Source organism: Pseudorasbora parva, chromosome 19 (genome assembly GCF_024679245.1).
Source record: "Pseudorasbora parva isolate DD20220531a chromosome 19, ASM2467924v1, whole genome shotgun sequence".
NCBI lineage: Eukaryota > Metazoa > Chordata > Actinopteri > Cypriniformes > Gobionidae > Pseudorasbora > Pseudorasbora parva.
The window spans coordinates 37,337,168-37,357,219 of NC_090190.1; the positions used below are offsets into that span (position 1 = coordinate 37,337,168).

The window sequence follows — 20,052 nt, forward strand, 5'->3', positions numbered from 1 at the left end:
AGTATCTATCAAAAGTGCTCCAAGGAAGGAACAGAGGTAAACGGGCGATAGGGTCATGGCCGGCAAGGCTTATTGATGCACTTGGGAAGCGAAGGCTGGCCTATGTGATCCATTCAAACAGATGAAGTTAATGTTAAAAATAAAACATTTAAATAAAGTTTTTTGCGTATGGGGCTACATAGCCGCAGACCAGTCAGGGTGCCCATGCTGACCCCTGTGGTGGTCATGATGTCATGCCTGTGTATATATACAACATGCACTTACTATAGGTTTAGCGTTTAGTTGAGGGTTAGTTGCATGTAATTATGCATGGTTTACTACTACATGTAACAAAGGCACTGTAAAATAAAGTGTTACCCAAACATGTATGTTAGTGTGTGTGTACAGGATCAAAATTTCCTTTAGGAAATACAAACATTGTTTTTGTTGTTTGTTAATTTTTTTCTTCTCATTCTTTGTTTCATCCAAGAGTGGAGAGAAAGGCCAGAGAGGAGCTACAGGAGCTGATGGTCGTCCAGGACAGCCAGGCCACGAGGGTCTGACGGGACCCCAGGGAGCCAGAGGTCTGGAGGGGGAACGAGGTCTACCTGGATCCCCTGGTCCCAGAGGTCTACCTGTCAGTACATTTGATTTTTGACATTGTTCACGTTCATCTTTGACTGGACAGTATGTTGCTGCTTTAGAAATGCTTTGTGTTCAGTAGTTGCTGATGTTAATGTAAAATGTATTTTTAAAAGGGGCTCAAGATGAATGACGAGAAGATCCGTGAGATATGTTCAGTTATTGTTGAAGGTAAGACATCTTTATTAGTTATTAAAGTCACCATGAAATTTAAAATGGACAATTCTTATTTCTAAATGGAATAGAATTTGTTATCAATGCTTTATCTGTGCATATCATTTTTTTTTAAAAATCATGTTCCCTAATAATCCTTTATCAAAATACTTCTTGCAACGTCTCGTTTTTGAGGGCAGGGCAACCTGTCACTCACATGACATCACAGCCATAGCATTCCACAAGCATCCAATCAAGTACAACAAAAAAAAAAATCAATTCCCACAATAATTTTTTTCATGTTTGGGAAGCTGTTTCAGGGACTGTTTAAATAATGATTTAAATATTGATTTACACGACAACAGTGCTTTGGCAGCCTGAAAGATTTTTTAAACGGGTTTCAAAGTGCATGTTTTTGAGAAGATACCATTATTGTCTCTACAAAAGCTACAAAAAACATACATTTGTGAACACAATGAAGTAATGTGCATACGTATTATATCATGTGTTCAGTCTTTAGGCTCATATGCTGCGTCCCAATTCGCCTACTTATACTACGTCCTAAAAGTATGTACTCTTTTTGTGAAGAAAAAGTATATACTTTTGAGTGTGTAGCAGAAAAGTATGCAAGCTTCGGGACTACTTCGCCATCTTTAACGGACTCTGTCGCTTAGTTACGTGCATCCCGTCACCGTTTAACTGCCCTGTCATACATCATCAGATTTGTCACAGTTCAAATCCTCCACATTGAGATTAATCTCCTACCGTATCGGAGAGAAATGTAGCAGCACGTTGATCTGCCATTTGTTGGTCTTTAATGCAGAGACTCTCCTCTAGACATGTGCCGATTTCCGATAATGCGATTTATCACGATAATGAATATGCACGATATTGTTATCGTGGGCACTTTAAAATATCGTAAATAATAATTTATTAACAATTTATAATTTTTTTTATAATGCACTCAAGAATACTTTGCCCATCAACCGTATAAATGCTCAACACCGCTGTATTCTGCGTCAAAGGGACACGTGCTCAGATATAAACAAGTGCGTTTGCACATGACTGAACCAGTGAAGGAGACGCGCTGCTGAAGTGCCGCTCAGTGACAGCAGAGGGCGCTGATGAACTGCAGAATGCATCGGTTACCCCGGAAACCAGCAAACAAAAAAACGAGTGTAGTTTTTAAAACAGCCATTCGTTTTTGTAATCTCAATGTTGTTCATCACAGCACCTAATACTTAAAGACTTAATAGGCTATTTATTTTCAAATTTAAACATTTTTATGTTTTAATCTGGACTACAACATGCCCTAATAATTAGAACTGTTCTAATTATTTGTTATTGTTCAGTAAAACTTTGAGATACGACTTCATTAGTTAGCATGTTAATTCATTATTACCAAACTGACTATGAAAAATACTTATAAAGAATTAATCATTCTATGTTAATTTCTTAGTTACTTTTTAATAACATTAAAATAAATAATCAAAATAACTTTTTTAATGGACCTAAGATAAAACTAACAATGATCAGTATTTCTTAACTAACATTACCAAAAACATTATACTTTCTGTACCAAATGTAGCTATTGCTCAATCTTAGTTAATGCATTAAATAATGAGACATTATTTTAATGTGTAAGCCTACCTGTTGTTCTTTATAGCCTAATTCTTTTGCACTTTAATCTGTTTGAAAATTGTACTTTTACAGCTCTGAAAAAAAATCAAGAGACCACTTAACATTGATTTCTCAATGAGGGGTCTCTTCATTTTTTTTCCAGAGCTGTATATATTTTTGGTGCATTATTGTATTTAAATATTCAGTTATTTTTGTTCTTACAAAAATAGTTCTTAAAGCTGTTATGCTATGGCAACACTTTTTTTGCAACTTATTTCAATATCGTGATAATATCGTATATCGTGATAAAACTTCATCAATTAATCGCAACATGAAAAATTGATATCGGCACATGCCTACTCTCCTCATGTGTTTGCAGTTTAAATATAATGATGCATTTAAAAGTTAATGGCCAAACGTGTCATTACAAAAGTTCACAGTGCTGCTGCAGGGGAAATATAATGTGGACAACACTGAATAAATATAAATAAAAATAAAAAAAGTATAAATATACTTTTGTCAGGTTAAATATTAATAGTTGGTTACTCAAACCCCTTTATCTAAACCTCTCTACTTAACTGTCGAACTCGCACATCCGTTTGTAGTTTTTTAACGCTTTTTATCTGCGTTTGTAGTTCTAATCGAATCCTCGTCCAACTCTCAATGGGTTGTGGGCAATATCAGCTGTTAGAGAGCCCATCGATCCATACTTCGAATTCTGACTGGAAATAGTAAACCATCCGGGAATCTTTGGAATACTCTTTTCAACATACTACGATTTGGGACACACTAATTCTATTTTCGAATACTATTTAGTATGGATAGTATGCGAATTGGGACGCAGGGAGAGTGTTTCTCTACATCAAGTGACACATCATCAAGTATACATTTAAGTGACATCGCCAACTACTGGCCCGACATTGACAACACAGATCCGCAAAACGCTGTATTGTCCATGCAAAAAAAAGCAAAGGAAAACCTTTTTCATTTTAGTAAATTGTTATCACGTAAACGAAATAGATGTCCTCAGTCGAATAGATGTCACAATTTAAAAAAAAACTTACATCACAGGTGCCCAGTCCTGTTCCTTGAGATCTATCTTGCTGCAAAGTTCAGCTCCAACCCTGATCAAACACACCTGGACCAGCTACTGAAGATCTTCAGGAGCACTTGATAATTACTGACAGGTGTATTGGATCAGGTTAAGATCTGACCTCTGCTTGTAGGTAGATCTCCAGGAACAGGATTTGGCACCCCTGACCTATATCAATTGTATTTTTCAATTGTATATCAATCATATTGTACCAAACAGAACATTTAGATGCCTACAAGAAGGAACTAGCCAAGAAGCCTCTGGCCATCGGAGCCCCTGGAAGTCCAGGACTCATGGGACCTGCTGGACCCCCGGGACCAGCAGGCCCTGCTGGAGAAGCAGGACCCAGAGGACTTATGGGCCCAAAGGGGCCTCAAGGATACTATGGCCTTCCTGGAAAACCAGGAGTCAAAGGTACCATTTATTTAACTCGCTTCCTGTGATGTTTCCAAACCATGTGCTCTGCTGTCAGATATGGAGAGCTCTTGAGGATGCAGTGCTGTGATTACAGTGGGCCTTTGATTGCAAACATCTTTTATTTGTTTGTTATTGCCTATGAATTCTCAAGATCAAATGCTCATAACTCGTGAGTTAATCTTCAGCTGCATCATGCAAATTACATTTACTTTATAAAAATAAAAAAAACATTAAGGATTTCACATTCATATTTCATTTATAACTTAAAGGTGAACTATGCAACTTTCCGTCCGCTAGAGTGCGCCTATTCAAAACAAAGGTGTAGTTTGACGCCAAGTGTGAGCGCAGTATCTTGAGACATGTGGTCTTCACCTCACAGCCGGTGGAAAATAGGACACGGGCAGAAATCATGTTCATGGATGCGGTTATTAATGTTACCGTAGTGTAAAGCAGAGCAGGACCGAGTGTTGTGGAGCTGAGCACGGCCGCTGGAGCGATTATTACACACACACGGCTCGTGAGCACCGGGACTTTTATTATGACGGGATGGGACACTGTCCATACGGATCATGGATCAAACTTTGCACCCCTAATTTTTATAATTATACTAAAAGGTCTTTTATTTTGCTAAAATTGTATAAATTATCAAGCAGACAACAGAAGGCATTCAGATTGTGTACAACATGTTTTTCAGCAAAGTTTTGATCATGCTGACAATTAAAAAGCCTTATACTTATACATTTGCATAATAATATGATAGGCCTACAGTATGAGATATCAACTTAGCACAAGTTATTCAGGCAACTCGCCAATTTTAAAAAGAGTTCTCTTCCGTCTGTGCTAACGGTACTTGCTAAAATCCCTTAATATCACGTAATGTGCACAGCCGAATACCTCTGGAAGAATCTGCTGTTTTTGTATGCTATTTCATAATTGGATTCTGCCTTTCCAGGCTAAAACCGCGCGCTCAGTGATTTCCATCGGTTGTTAGTGGTCTGGTCTTTCAAGGGTAACGGCCTCCAGAATGTTAAGCGCTGCAGTTCTTTTGTCCTCACGAGCGGAGGCTGTTGTACAGTGAGCGCAGTCTGCTCTAATTGCCAGCGAGCCGAGGAGGAATGCCACGCTTGCTAATGAGACAGAGATTGAGGAGCAATAACAGGATGATTAGAAAAGCCCCCGCTGCATCTCAATCTACCTCTATTAATACCGCAGAACCTCGGAGGACGTCAACCTGTTTTTTGAGTTTCTGAAGCATCTCCAGAGGAAAATATTCCAGCATTCTCTGAACACTCGTGCATAGCAGGGATTTTGACAGTATTAATGTCAGCAGTCTCAGAGGGTCTGAAGACCCTTAACATAGATCGAATATTCCAGATTCACTAATGTCTGTGCTATTAAAACTATACTATTAATATCCAAGCAAAGTCGGTTCATGGAGGTATAAGCAGTACTTTCAATACATTCTAATAGGAATTTATCAAATAAATAATTCATTTTAACATTTAAATTTGAAATGTTGAATTAGCATTTTACAGATATAGAAATAATTATATTTCAAATAAATGCTGTTCATTTGAATTTCCTATTCATCAAAGAATCCTGTTTTCAACATTGATAATCAGGGTCCAGTTGTTAAAAAAGTATAATCTGGATTAGAATGATCCAGATTTCATGTGTTGCTATGCAGAATCAGGTCATCCATTTTGATTGATTGATTGAGCTGGTTTTTCAAAGCAAAATTGGATGGGATCTCCCTGATCCAGATACACACCTTTTCAGATTACCAAATCAGAATTACTAGTGCTCTACAGAATCTCTAAAAGGACACGTTGATTGAAAAAACATGAGATGGGTTTCTGTTCATTGGTCTGAGGAAAAACCACAGACTTGGCAACACAGTGCAGTTGAGTTCTGTTGTCATTTGACAACTAATGTTATGCGTCGCTCCGTTGCTCTGAATGGTTGTTGGTCTATCCAATTGAAGTCTTTCCTGGTTCGGTTAACACGCCCCATAATCACAGCCCAATGGAGCAGACTCATATTCTGACTAGAATTGAATATGACCACGTTAGGCTACCAGGAAGGGTTTCTTGAGCAGCAAAACATTATATTGGAGTGATTTCTGAAGGATCATGTGACACTGAAGACGGAAGTAATGATGCTAAAAAAAAAAATCAGTTTTGATCACAGGAATAAATTACATTTTAAAATATATTCAAAAGAATAATAATATTCCACTATATTACTTTACTGTCTTTTTCATCAAAGAAATGCTGTCATAGGGAGCTGAAAATAAATTCCCAAAATGCATATCATGTAAATACATGAATATCGCAGAATTCTGTGCTATGCTATACACTCACCTTAAAGATTATTAGGAACACCTGTTCAATTTTTTATTAATGCTATTATCTAATCAACCAATCACATGGCAGTTGCTTCAATGCATTTAGGGCTGTGGTCCTGGTCAAGACAATCTCCTGAACTCCAAACTGAATGTCAGAATGCGAAAGAAAGGTTATTTAAGCAATTTTTAGTGTGGTATGGTTGTTGGTGCCAGACGGGCCGGTCTGAGTATTTCACAATCTGCTCAGTTACTGGGATTTTCACACACAACCATTTCTAGAGTTTACAAAGAATGGTGTGAAAAGGGAAAAACATCCAGTATGCGGCAGTCCTGTGGGTGAAAAAAAAGAAATTGCCTTGTTGATGCTAAAGGTCAGAGAATGGGCTGACTGAGTCAAGCTGATAGAAGAGCAACTTTGACTGAAATAACCACTCGTTACAACCGAGGTATGCAGCAAACCATTTGTGAAGCCACAACACGCTCAACCTTGAGGCGGATGGGCTACAACAGCAGAAGACCCCACCAGGCACCACTCATCTCCACTACAAACAGGAAAAAGAGGCTACAATTTTCATGAGCTCACCAAAATTGGACAGTTGAAGACTGGAAAAAGGTTGCCTGGTCTGATGAGTCTCGATTTATGTTGAGACATTCAGATGGTAGAGTCAGAATTTGGCGTAAACAGAATGAGATCATGGATCCATCATGCCTTGTTACCACTGTGCAGGCTGGTGGTGGTGGTGTAATGGTGTGGGGGATGTTTTCTTGGCACACTTTAGGCCCCTTAGTGCCAATTGGACATTGTTTAAATGCCACGGTCTAACCTGAGCATTGTTTCTGACCATCCCTTTATGACCACCATGTACCCATCCTCTGATGGCTACTTCCAGCAGGATAATGCACCATGTCACAAAGCTTGAATCATTTCAAATTGGTTTCTTGAACATGACATTGAGTTCACTGTACTTAAATGACCCCCACAGTCACCAGATCTCAACTCAATAGGGCATCTTTGGGATGTGGTGGAACGGGAGCTTCGTGCCCTGGATGTGCATCCCACAAATCTCCATCAACTGCAAGATGCTATCCTATCAATATGGGCCAACATTTCTAAAGAATGATTTTAGCACCTTGTTGAGTCAATGCCATGTAGAATTAAGGCAGTTCTGAAGACGAACGGGGGTCAAACACAGTATTAGTATGGTGTTCCTAATAATCCTTTAGGTGAGTGTATATTAAACTATCGTAACATTATCTGATTCTAATTATGATTATCTGACCCCTTTTTTGTCAAGTGCTTTGAATTACCTTTGCATTTGAAATGTACTATATCTCTATAAAGGGATAATGTGATCGATTTTATTGTGTTTATGCATTTGTGTAGGTGATGCAGGAAACAAAGGTGACAAAGGAGATAATGGAATTGGAATTCCAGGAATTCCCGGAGAACCCGGACCTCAAGGTATGAAACGTTAAACCTCAACTTTCTGCTAGTCATGTTTTAGCTCCATTCCAAAAGCTATAGATATTTTAGACTGGTGCAAACTGTTGATTGTTCTAGATAGGGTTTAGATATTCTATATAGGTGGAAAGACTTCAAAATTGTGGATCTACCGTACTATATCCTGCAGTCCCAAAACCCTTCCTTATCAAATCTGTTTTCATTATAACAGGACCAGCTGGCAAGCCTGGCATCGGCAAGGACGGTCAAGATGGTGCCAGAGGAGAGGCCGGCGTGCCTGGAACTCCAGGAACCCCTGGAGCGAGAGGAGCCACAGGACTCCCTGGTCTTTGTGATCCTTCAAACTGCTACAGGCCTCAACCTCTTTACCTGCTTGGCGGCAAGAAGTCTGTCAACATCAAGGGTCCATGAACAGAATTCTTCATCACTGTCATCAGATGAACATTTCAGATCACAGACGAACACAGTCTACTTCCCACAAACTTGAAGGGACTTCAAATTGCGAGTTAAGCAAACGTGAGGGGTTGCATGGAGACATACAGATGCAGCACCTGACGGTGGATCCAATTCACACGCTTTATTGTTGTACCTTGTACATAAACTAGAAGAAAATGTTTATTTCAGATGGTTTACAGTTCATTGCAGATAAATAAATTAATTGGAAATTGGCTTTTCAGATCTTGGGCCACAAACCGGTAAAAATCAATGGTGAAGTCATTTGCGGACCTCTACATGAATGCAATTGCGTGTATTGTAAAAATAATTTTCATAAAATGTGATCGTAAAGACCAATGTTAGACATGGTGCCAGATATTAAGCTTTGCCAACAGAACGACAGTGATCCAACAGTGGGGCAGCTTGAAATAAAAGCTTTTCACCACCATGCTACCTGTGTGCTACGGTTGATTTTTCATGAAAAGCATGTCAATCTGTAGAGAAGATCCCCATCATTTTAAACAGTTGCAGAAAATGTATTTCTCATTGCCAAAAGTATTGGGACGCCCCTCCAAATCATTGAATTCAGGTGTTCAATCACTTACATGATCACAGATGTATAAAATCAAGCACTAGGCATGCAGACACTTCTACAAACATTCGTGAAAGTACGGGTCGCTCTCAGGAGCTCAGTGAACACAAGCGTAGTACTGTGGTAGGATGCCACCGGTGCAATAAATACATTTTTTAAATCTCTGTGAAAAAACTATATGGATTAGTTTTACGCTCTCTTTATGAACTTTTTTAAAGGTGTCCAAGTGGTAGTTGCGTAACTTTCAATGGATGGACAAGATCTTCATCTGTGTTCCGAAGAACAAAAGATGTAGCCTGACAAGCCAGACCCACATCAAGATGTTTGGTCTGGAAACTCACCATTGACAGCTCAATCTGAGGGGCGGATAAACGGTTGTCTTTCAAACTCCCTCTGCACGCGATAGGATAGCGCTACAACCAACCAGAGCAACGTGAAGCGGAGCTCGTTGATAGCGAAACTTTCACCGTATCCAGTCGGCAAAACTCTGAACACATCTTCCCTTCTTAAGAATGACTTCAGTGCCGTTCTTTTCTCCGAGAAAAGCTCAACTCCAAGTCTTCCAGAGTCGCGGTCAAAGCTGATTCGAAAGACCGCCGTTCGCCAGTTTCTGTGTTTACTAGAAGCACACAAGCGCAACTTGGCCGTCACTGTTAAAGGACAACTCCGGTGAATTTTTAAGTTAATCTATATCTTTGTGAGTACAGGAGCTATTACAGTTAATGCCCAGAGCCCCCCCTCAGCTAAAACGGCAGTTATAGGGGCATAAACCTAAAGGGAGTCTTTGTGCCTCTTAACAGATACAAAATGCAATTCAAATGTCTGTTCAACATAAACAGCCTTACATGACAACGAGATTATTTTAAATTACTGCACATCTTTCCTCAAGCCGTGTGTGTCCAAATAGAAGGATAAACAAAACGTTTACATTACCTCCACAGTGGCTGCACCCGTCTTCGACCACGGAATGGCATTTTTCTTCAACCGGCCCGGCTCTGTTGTGTCTGTGTAAGATAGTCAAGCGTTCGCTGCAAATTTATACAATTCGGAAAGGCACAAACGCAAACAATTTCTTCTTCACTCGTGAGCCTGATCGGTTCATCACTCTAGAGATGTCCGGTCACAAACGAAACGTTCTTTTTAACCGGTTCGTTTTAGTGAATGGGACGAACCAGTTCACCAAATCAGACTGAATTGTTCTAAACGGTTCGCGTCTCAAATCAGCGCTGATCGCACGTTACTTTAGTTACTCACTTTCTGACATGAGTGACAGTCCCTCCGAATAGAAATAAACGAATGTCTTGAATTATATGTTGTAACTCCAACTGTTTACTGAACTGAGTCCTGTTTTGCTGAGAGATCTGATGAACTCATGAGCAGCTGATACTGAGCATGAGCGAGTAACTGAACGAGCAGCGGTTCTCGGATCAGGAGTACAGAATCGAAAACTGTTTGTCTCGGACACGTTCAGTACTGAGAACCGTCGAGCCGATGAGCAGAACCTCTTCATACACACGATACTCCTCCCCACTGGACTGTTTTTCCGGCTACCGCAGGACTTCAGCGCGAGACACAGCTAGCCGTCTAAAACAGGTGAATTTAAACAATGGCTAAGTGGCTAAACCCATCTCGTTGTCATGTAAGGGCCCTGTTCATGTTGGACGGACATTTTAATTGCATTTTGTGTCTGTGAAGAGGCACAAAGACACCCGTTACGTTTATGCCCCCATAACTGCCGTTTTAGCTGAGGGGGGACCAATCCGGTTCGTTTTTTTTCTATAGACTGTACTCACAAAGATATAACGATCAAGATAAACGTAAAAATTCGCCGGAGTTGTCCTTTAAGCCCCGCCCATGACTCTATGTGATTGGCCTAACCAGAGTTTGGCATTTACAGCTCAGAAGTGAATTGAGAGTTGCCAGACGATACTCACGGCAGAGGCGTCTAGATTTCTAGCCTACGACAGACGGTGAGTAAATAATGACAAATCTTCAACCCTGGATTTCTTTATGTTTACATTAGACTACTGGACTGGTTGTCCACACCGGTCATTTTATAGATACAAAAAGGAACCATTCCAGAATGACGATTTTATTAATAATAATAATACATTTTATTTGTAATGCACTTTATATTAAACAAAATCCCAAGTGCTAAAATACAATTGGAATTATTTTAATTATATTGGAATACAACCATTTTTGAATGAAAACAAAACGCCTTGAGCTCCAAAAACACCGTCAGTGACAAACAACCAGCAGCGAAAATCACTCGTATAGGGTTTAAAAACAAGATTCTGTTTTTTTGTTAAAGTACCTACTTTCATTTTTCCTCATAAACATTTTTTACATGGTCAATGCGTGATTATGGTCGATATATACGACTGATTTTAGCACACAAGTGGAATATTGTGTAAACCAATGGATAATTCACAGGAAATAGAGTTGTTTTGAATAAAAGTGCATGACATTTGAACTGTTCATGGAATAAAAAAACACTGAAATTCAATTGATTAGAGAAAAAAAAAGAAGCACCTTAGGCCTAAAACCGTGGTCACACACATATGGAATCTATTTTAATTATAATAATATTTTTTTTGTATTAACTAATAAATGTAACCATTTTTAAGATTGTTTTTCAGGAATATGTAAATGTAAGTTGTATATGAACACTGTAAATGGTATTAACTTCATAACCCCCAATAACACCCCAATCCTATGACATGGACCTGTTCCACTCTTTATTAACACACACTCTCCCTCCACACATACACGTACATCAAACTAATTCAGATTAATTATAGCACCAGAGAATCAGTATAAACAGGTAGATTATACCATGCATACATTATACCATTTTACATCACCTGCACCTGTAGCTCATTAGAATAATTTAATGCAAATTGATACGAAAAAAGAAATACAGTCATTAACAGCATGAAGAAGCCAAACAAACAGGAGGATGCAAAGTCAAAAAAAGCAACTATATTTGAAAGCAGTGGAGGAGAACATGATAGCAATGCTGATAGCGAGCATTTCTTTGGCTCGCGCTGAAAAAGCACCATGAATTTACATATATTTGCATCAGTAATGAGCTCAGCGATTCAAAATACGTCACCAAAAGCATCCGCTCTTGAAGGCTGGGCAAACAAGGATAAACAATTTAGAAATGCAGGAAAGAAAAAAAAAGATGTTCTTATCAACTTAGTGTATATATACTAATTACAGAGACTTATCATGAGCATTGAATGGAGTAGAAAAAAACAAAGAGGTACAACAAGGTGGGGCTTTAAAAATGTGACATCTTTCTAAAAAGGGCAAGTAATTCAACTGACGAATGGCTACAAAATAATCTCGTGAAGGAATCCAATAATGATGCTGTACTTAATTTAGCCATTTTGCTAAATTCAACCTATGACATCACACTACTGCCCCGCCCTCCAATGACTGACAGGCAGGGAGACCTTCTGATTGGCTGAAAAAAGCACCGGCACCTCCCCCTGTCATAGAGACACCTTTTTTAGTTATATCTGTCAGGAACTTAGTAGGGAAAATTAAAACATATGTTAAATTAAAAACAACATCTTAAAGTATCAGCATTTGCAGCAAAAAAAAAAACAAAAAACAACGACAACAAAAAAATAACCTGTTCCGACTTCCTTTTATAAGTCTATAGATCAAAGGGTGAACTTTTTTTTTTAGTCCACTTCCTTTGAAGAATTACAATTTTACCAAAGAACAAGCCAAAATGTAACGGATCTTTAGGCAATAAAACACAACTGAGTAATATTTTTTTTCAGGCAAGCTATCTCACAATCTCCTAAAAAAGCCTTTTAACAAATCTATTCTTGGCCTCCTCTCTTTCAATGGCTTTAAACAAGGGAGCGATCTGCAGGATCAATCCATCTGAACTCTTCTAGGCACAAATGATGGCCATGCACACACACACACACACACACACACTGGACTTTGTGTTCCGGAACCTTCATAATTACAGAGGCGATGCCGTTTAAAAGGAAAGTGCTACGCAAAACTTTTATAAATGACAATATAAGAGTCATCAGTGGTGTGTATTTCTGCAGTGACAGCCATTTTTTTTTTTTTTGGTAATTGTTTTTATGACAAACCATCTGTGTTAATCTATTAAGCAGTCATTGAATTGAGCAGCTGCCTCAGTCCAGAGGTGGACAAACTACACAACTTCATTACTTGAGTAAAAGTAACAGTACTATTGGTCAAATATTACTTGCGTTACAAAAGTTGTAAAAACAGATTTTTACTTAAGCAAAAGTACAGAAGTATTTGTTTTCAAAAGTACTAAAGTATCAAAAGTAAATTTCCTTTTTGTCAACACATTATTTTATTATTGTTGTACAAATGCACACTATGCCATCCGACATACTAGCACACGACTAACTTAAACTAATTTAAATACTTGTATTAAAGTCACTTTAAGGCTGAATGCACAGATCCAATACACTGATACACATCTGATATTCTCCAACTGTTTACATTCACTTAAGACATAATCAACTTTATGTGAATACTCAACAAAATTAACATTTTGACATCAGCCTTCTACCATTTTGCTATAAACTATAAATCAGTGTTCAAAAAATTCTGGGAAATCATTGAACTTCACGTGACCCTACAAGAGTGATTCTGATTGGCTTTCTGCAAAAACCCAAACACCTTTAAGAGAAGAAAAAAATCATCCACTGACTTTCAAAGCTGCGACAGAAACGACTTTTGACTTTGAGGACCTTAATAGAAATGTAGTGGAGTAAAAAGTATGATATTTGTCTTTCAAATGTAGTGAAGTAAAAGTCATAAGTTTTTCCAGAAAAAATAATACTCCAGTAAAGTACAGATACTCAAAAAGTGTACTTAAGTACAGGACTCGAGTAAATGTACAGTTACTGTCCACCTCTGCCTCAGTCATCACAAACACAAGTTTAATGATCCAAAATGAAAAGAAAAGGCAAGTTATTGACCCGCTGCATGGCTACAAAAGATATATATCTTACAAAACAGACTATAAAAAAAGAGCAGAAATGCACTTCTCCTCCACCTCCAGGACCTCTAATGATCCTTATTGAGATTTCCTATTGACGAGTGAAAAAGCGTGCCGCTGTGTCTTTCCCAGAGGAACGGAGCGCTCCATCAATAACCCTCAAGCAGAGAATTCCCCAGACTTGATAAGCACATCCTGACGCGGTGCAGATATCACTAACAATGCATCAGCTGGCGCTTACCGATCGATGACCTCAGTAAGCGGCGTCAGCAGAACCCGAGTGTGGGCGGGACAACATCTGGAGACATTGTGTCATTGTGACATCACGGTCTGGTAAGTAAATGTCTTTCTTTATCGTGACGGGTATTCTCGTCCTGTTGCTCGAAAAGCCTTGAAAGTCTTGACTTGAAGTAAATGACCTTGAGCAAAAACGTACTAACTACTCACCCGCCCTCCCCATAAAAATAAAAAAAAACTCTGACCGGCAGGACACTTGTGGGCTTTTCACACTTAAGGGCCATTTTTAACCCTGGGTTAATGCATTTCACACTATACTAGGTTAGCATTCGATCCTGGGTTGTCATGTAGAGTGTGACATCTCTACAAACTTAATCAAATCTGGGTTAACATTATTATTTTCATATTATGATATTAAATTCAAGAGTCTCTTTTTAATGTGTTTAACAGTTTCTCTGTACTAACACAAAAGTGTTAGCATTAATATTTAACGAGGAGTCTAAAAATCATGCTGATTCAGAATGACTCTCACAATAACCGATTTGTGTTCAGTGTTCAACTGATTCATTGAAAGAACTTTGAATTGCATAGATATTTCGATTCTTTTAGGAGTTCATACTGACAAGAAAATTGTACTTTCATTACAGAAATGTCCTTATATTTTCCACAAATCACCTTTCAGGATTAATCCTGCAATTAAACTGGATTTCACAACTCACAGTTGATAGTGCTAATGCTACATGCTAACACTTTTTCAAAACTATAGACCTTATGCGGCGGAAAAACAAGCGTGCAGCCATCTTTAGAAATGTGTCTGAACTTCTGTTTTAGCGGTAGCTCTGTATATTTCTATAGCATGGCTGTTGAATTAACTGGTGAAGTGGATTTACTTATTGTAGAGTTAGCCAAAGTTATAATGAGCATTGTAATGTATGAAGCGAATGTCATAGCAAATGTCAATTGACCGGGAAGCTAAAGAGCGATTCATTCGTAAATTTGTGAGACCTTCATGCTATAGAAATATAAACAGGAAGACGGAACACAATTGATCGCAGCACTGAAAAGGGGTCGGAGCTACATAAGGTGTATAAAGCAGCGTTTCCATCGCGGGAACTTTCCCTAGAAACTAGGGGCTTTGGAGGAAACTCGGTGTTACGACCACAGTAAGCAGTCTATAAAAAGTTGCGGGTAAACATTTCCTCCTCAAAATGGCCCTGCTTGCGAACGGCCCTGCTTTTTCAAAGTTCTGGAACTTGCGGGGGTGGGACTTTAGACTGCGATGGAAACGCAGACAGCAGCAGGTCTAGGGGAAAAAGAATTCCTGGAAAAAAGGTTTTGGGACAAATTATTCTAGGTAATTTTGGAGGAAACATAGTTTAAAGCTACAATATGTTTTGAATTGGCGCCCTCTAGCAGACGGAAAAGTTACACTGGTGTAGTTTGATGATGCCAAGTTTGAGCTCAGAATCTTGGGACGTTTGGTCTTCACCTCACAGCCGGGGGAAAAGAATCAGGACAGGACTCAGGCAGAAATCATGTTCATGGATGTGATTATTAACGTTACTGTAGTATGAAGCAGAGCAGGACCGAGTGTTGAGGAGCTGAGCAAGGCCGCTGGAGCGATTGTTGCCGAACACACGGCTCGAGAACAGCGGGACTTTTATTATGACGGGACACAGTCGCCGGCGCCATTTCTGCTTTTCCGGTCATGAGTATGAGGTAACGCAGCTCTGTTTATCATATTAAATACATTTAAGTGTGTTTAAAATGATGTTATGACGTTACTCAGCGGCTGCTGTGACACTTGTTCACACAGCTAAGAGTAAAGCGTGTCTGCAGAATAAAACCAGAAACCGAGAGTAACGCAGATATGATGCAACTGACAGGCGACTCCCTCAGACGTCACGGCTCCTTAGTTAAAATCGCAATTTTCTCACAATTTACAAATAGTTGGAAACATTTGGGATATTGTAAGAACTAAACTGAACAAAATATATAACACCGGCCTGGTGATTTGTGGATATTTTACTGCAAAAATACTACATAGTGCACCTTTGAGTGAGAGATGTTGCTTAACCCAGGACTAAAAGTGGCCTTAACTCAGAGTTAAAGAAGACATTAACCAAAGTGAAAAGCCTATTACAAACACACATTTATACAAACACACATACACACACACATATATTTACACACCCTTCAGATGCTGGAGTTATCCTGATGGTAAAGAACATGTTCTTGGCTCACTGAATGTCCAAGTTCATAAATAGGTGGTATTCCAGGACAGTGAGGGGTGTACTAAGTGCCCTTGACGTTTTTGGTGTGAGGTCTTGATGCCAGACTGGCGTAGTAGGCACATTGTGAAGGGTCACACTGCCCTGTCGGTCCAGGAGGTCCGGGCTGACCGTGAGGACCGGGATTACCAGGCTCTCCCTGAGCGCCTGCGGCTCCAGGAAGACCGTCTTTTCCATATCCTGGCATACCTGCAGGACCTGTGGTGCAAATATGATCTCAGCTGCTGTTTATCATTCCAACACTCACAAAGAAATGTTTGAGTCACAGTTTACTCCCCCAAAAACATTGTTTAATTATATATATATATACACATTTGATATAAAATTTATACTAAATAAAATTAAGATATTGCAGGACGAAGTTATTTTTGTGATAGTAATGCAGAAGGAAAATTTAAATATTTCAAATCCATTTTTTTACCAATTAGACAATACATAAATATTACCACAATATATATTGCTATTTTATTATTTAAAATAATTATTAATCATAAAATCAAAGTATTATTATTTTCTACATTAAAGTCAGATACTGATGTAATTTTTTCCATTATGAGAATGGGGACTTTAAAATGTTCTTGCCAGTTTTTTATGAGATTCATTCATATACATAATTTGAGTATGAGCATTGTTGAACATAAGATTTTACCAATGGGGCCAACTGGACCAGGCTCTCCTCTCTGTCCAACACCGTCTTCTCCCTTTTCACCTTTTGAACCTCGTTCACCTAAAAAATAAAATAAAAAAACAGCGTAGGTTGAAAAGGCTAAACTTGAAACATCAGTTGAGCAATGTAACAATCTAAAGTTAGTTAGTGGTACCTTTAGGACCGACTGGACCTCTGGGTCCTTCTGCTCCATTTTGTCCAGGCATTCCAGGCTCTCCAGTTAGACCTTGTCTGCCAGGAGCCCCATCTTTACCAGGGGAACCCGGCGGACCGGGACGGCCAGCAGTGCTCTTGATATGAGCGGGTTGCATTTGAGCCATGAGGTAAGCTAGTTTAGCTGTGAAAATCAATAGAAAGTTTAGAAGAAGAAAATCGAGTAACTTCAAGTGAAATACATTTTCGCCAAATGAATCTCACCATCCAATTGTTTGGAAAGTTCCTCTTGAATGAGCCGCCGCATTTGTTCCAGTGATGGCGTCTCGCCCTTAAAACACGTCAGAATTATATAATGATCTTTATTTCATTAGCAGCATCACACATTTTCCTTTAAAATATTAACGTAGACTCACTCTGAGACCTGGGAGTCCCGGCTGTCCTGGAGAACCAGGGGGCCCAGAGGGACCCACTTCTCCTGGGGGTCCCGACATACCCATCATTCCTGTGTGACCCTTCCTACCGGGAGGCCCAGGGTTACCCGGAATGCCTGGATCTCCAACCGGTCCTTTGTCTCCTTTTATTCCATTATCACCCTGCAGGAACATGCAACCAAGTAAGACAAGTTTGGATGGATGGATGGATGGACGGACGGACGGACGGATGGATGGATGGACGGACATTGGATTGGGACTTGGATGGATTAGATTATAATAGATTGGATTGGATGTGGTTGGATTTGGACATGGATGGATGGATGGATGGATGGATGGATGGATACCTTTTCTCCCTTATGTCCTCGGTCTCCTGGTTTTCCTAACATGCCCTGTGATAAAAAAATATGGTTAGTTCAAGAATTATGAAAAAGTGTTCATATAATATTAATGAAAAGTAAAGAACCATCACTCACTTGTTTTCCCTCTGGACCAATTGGACCAGACGGACCCTGAGGGAAAAACACAAGTGTTTATAGTGCTCATGTTCAGACAGGCAGATAGATAGATACAACACTTCATTTCCACTTAAGATTGACTGCTGTTCATTTCTATAGAACTACAAGGCTCGTTTTTTAATAGCACAAAATCATTACTTTTAGATATGCAAGAAATTAAATTCCCATCAGTCCCAAACCAACATCTCCACTCACCGATGGCCCTTTCGGACCTGGGAATCCGGGTAATCCTGGCCCCCCTGCTTCCCCTTTGTGTCCTGGCTGACCCTGAGATACAGTAAATTATTTACATTAAGGGGGGGGGGGGGGGGTTGAAATGCTGTTTCATGCATACTGAGCTTTTTACACTGTTATAGACTTGGATTCCCATCCTAAACATAGACAAAGTTTCAAAAACTAATGTTGGACGTTTGATGGAGTATTTCTGTGTTAAAAATACTCCTTCCGGTTTCTCACAAGTTTCGGAGAGTTTTTTTCCAGTATGGCTCAGCTTGACGTTAATAGATCAGAAGGTCCTTGTATGGGCCGTACGGGCTCTTCTCCCGGTAGGGTGCGCGCACGCGTGACTAGAGCGAGAGAGGAAATGCACGCCCGTAAACACTGCTCTCAGGTGCAGATCCAGTCGTCCGTGAACACTAACGTCGGTTATTGTTCGCGCCGCGCTCCACTTCATTCCTCCACTTTGACATTAAGCGACTTCAACGCTTCAGCACAGCATTCCGGGAAGGCAGCGCTGCATTTGAACCGATTTGAACGCAGAAATGACGGGAAGCTTCACAACATCGTTTCAGTCGCATCGCAAAGTGGATCTCCACACTCAAAGAAGTGTGTTTTTGACGGAGCGGTCCCAGCGATAAAAGTTCGGTCCTGCTTTGGAAGCAGCCGGTGAGTAAAACTGCTTCAAATGTCTGTGCTGTTGCTTATCGTCGCGTATGTAAACATCAGTAAAGGACACGATCGCGTGCTTCGTCATTCAAATGCGCTAACAGACTTCATTGCTGTTCTATGTATAACGTTACACTAGTCTGACGTGCAAAACCGTTTTGCTTGCTACTGCTAAGGCATAAACCGAATCATGTCCTCATAAACTGCGAGTAAAGAGACACAAATGTTGATAGGACACTAAATACAGTCCATACCACAGAGACGGACGTCCTGCTGTTGCTGTTACTATTTCAGCCTCCGAATTAGATTCTGGATCAATGGATCATATATCTATTAGCTGAGATCGATAGCAAGGGTTTCTCCACGCTTGAGGACGTCACCGCTTTGCGCGCACTCGTCATTCTTTAGCTCCGCCCACACGATACGCCTCCAGGCGCTCGGTTTTTCCGGAAAGACTCGGTACAGCTTATATTTCTTTTATAAATATAATAAAACTAAAGACTTTTCGGAGATATGAATGATGCAATACTATTCTTTAGGTACTCAAGATTGACATGAGATTGACTGAAACTGAGTGTTTCACCCCCCCCCCCCCCCCCCCCCCCCCCCCCCCCCTTTAAACATTGCTGATAATAATATACTTTAATAATGTTAAGGGGAGTTTTAGTTGATGTGTTTGTGTTTAATATGTGTCCCCATAGAAATTCTGGGCCCTGCTTTCATAGACACATCAGCGAGAGGCAGTTTTTAGGTCCAAAAGTGGTTGTGATTTTAAATTGCAGTTCATTATACAACACACTGACATGCTATATGAAACCTACAGGATTTCCCTGAGATCCGGGCTTGCCTGCTGGTCCTGGTTCTCCGGGTTGACCCTAAAAAGACAAAACGCAGTGACCCAACAGATTAATCACACTGGTGCTGTTTTGTTTTGCAATTTTAATTGGCTGATCGAAGGCATCCTCACGGTTTCTCCTCGTGGTCCTCTCATGCCCTCCGGCCCTGGTGGTCCGGTGTTACCCTGAGCAACACAAGTACACCAATTAAAAGCCAACCCCATCTGCTCTCAGCAGTCAGGTTTGCAGTGACCTCTGACAGAGACATGGACCGCAC

General features: G+C 39.8%; 2 protein-coding genes across 2 annotated transcripts in view; one reads left to right on the forward strand and one right to left on the reverse strand.

Annotated features, from left to right (window-relative positions):
- Nucleotides 1-8,585, forward strand: part of LOC137047715 (collagen alpha-3(IX) chain-like) — a 94,561-nt gene extending 85,976 nt beyond the window's left edge. The window contains exons 42-46 of the mRNA XM_067425548.1: nucleotides 470-616; nucleotides 738-792; nucleotides 3,707-3,901; nucleotides 7,636-7,713; nucleotides 7,925-8,585. Coding sequence (XP_067281649.1) covers nucleotides 470-616; nucleotides 738-792; nucleotides 3,707-3,901; nucleotides 7,636-7,713; nucleotides 7,925-8,124 — 675 coding nt within the window. The 3' untranslated portion in view covers nucleotides 8,125-8,585. The remainder of the gene's footprint in view (nucleotides 1-469; nucleotides 617-737; nucleotides 793-3,706; nucleotides 3,902-7,635; nucleotides 7,714-7,924) is intronic.
- Nucleotides 8,586-14,418: 5,833 nt separating this feature from the next.
- col22a1 (collagen, type XXII, alpha 1) overlaps nucleotides 14,419-20,052 on the reverse strand; it is an 84,888-nt gene continuing 79,254 nt past the window's right edge. Inside the window, 10 exon segments of the mRNA XM_067426624.1 lie at nucleotides 14,419-16,480; nucleotides 16,932-17,009; nucleotides 17,104-17,286; nucleotides 17,367-17,433; nucleotides 17,519-17,698; nucleotides 17,884-17,928; nucleotides 18,013-18,048; nucleotides 18,250-18,321; nucleotides 19,761-19,814; nucleotides 19,907-19,960. Of these exon segments, the coding sequence (XP_067282725.1) occupies nucleotides 16,287-16,480; nucleotides 16,932-17,009; nucleotides 17,104-17,286; nucleotides 17,367-17,433; nucleotides 17,519-17,698; nucleotides 17,884-17,928; nucleotides 18,013-18,048; nucleotides 18,250-18,321; nucleotides 19,761-19,814; nucleotides 19,907-19,960 (963 nt within the window). The 3' untranslated portion in view covers nucleotides 14,419-16,286.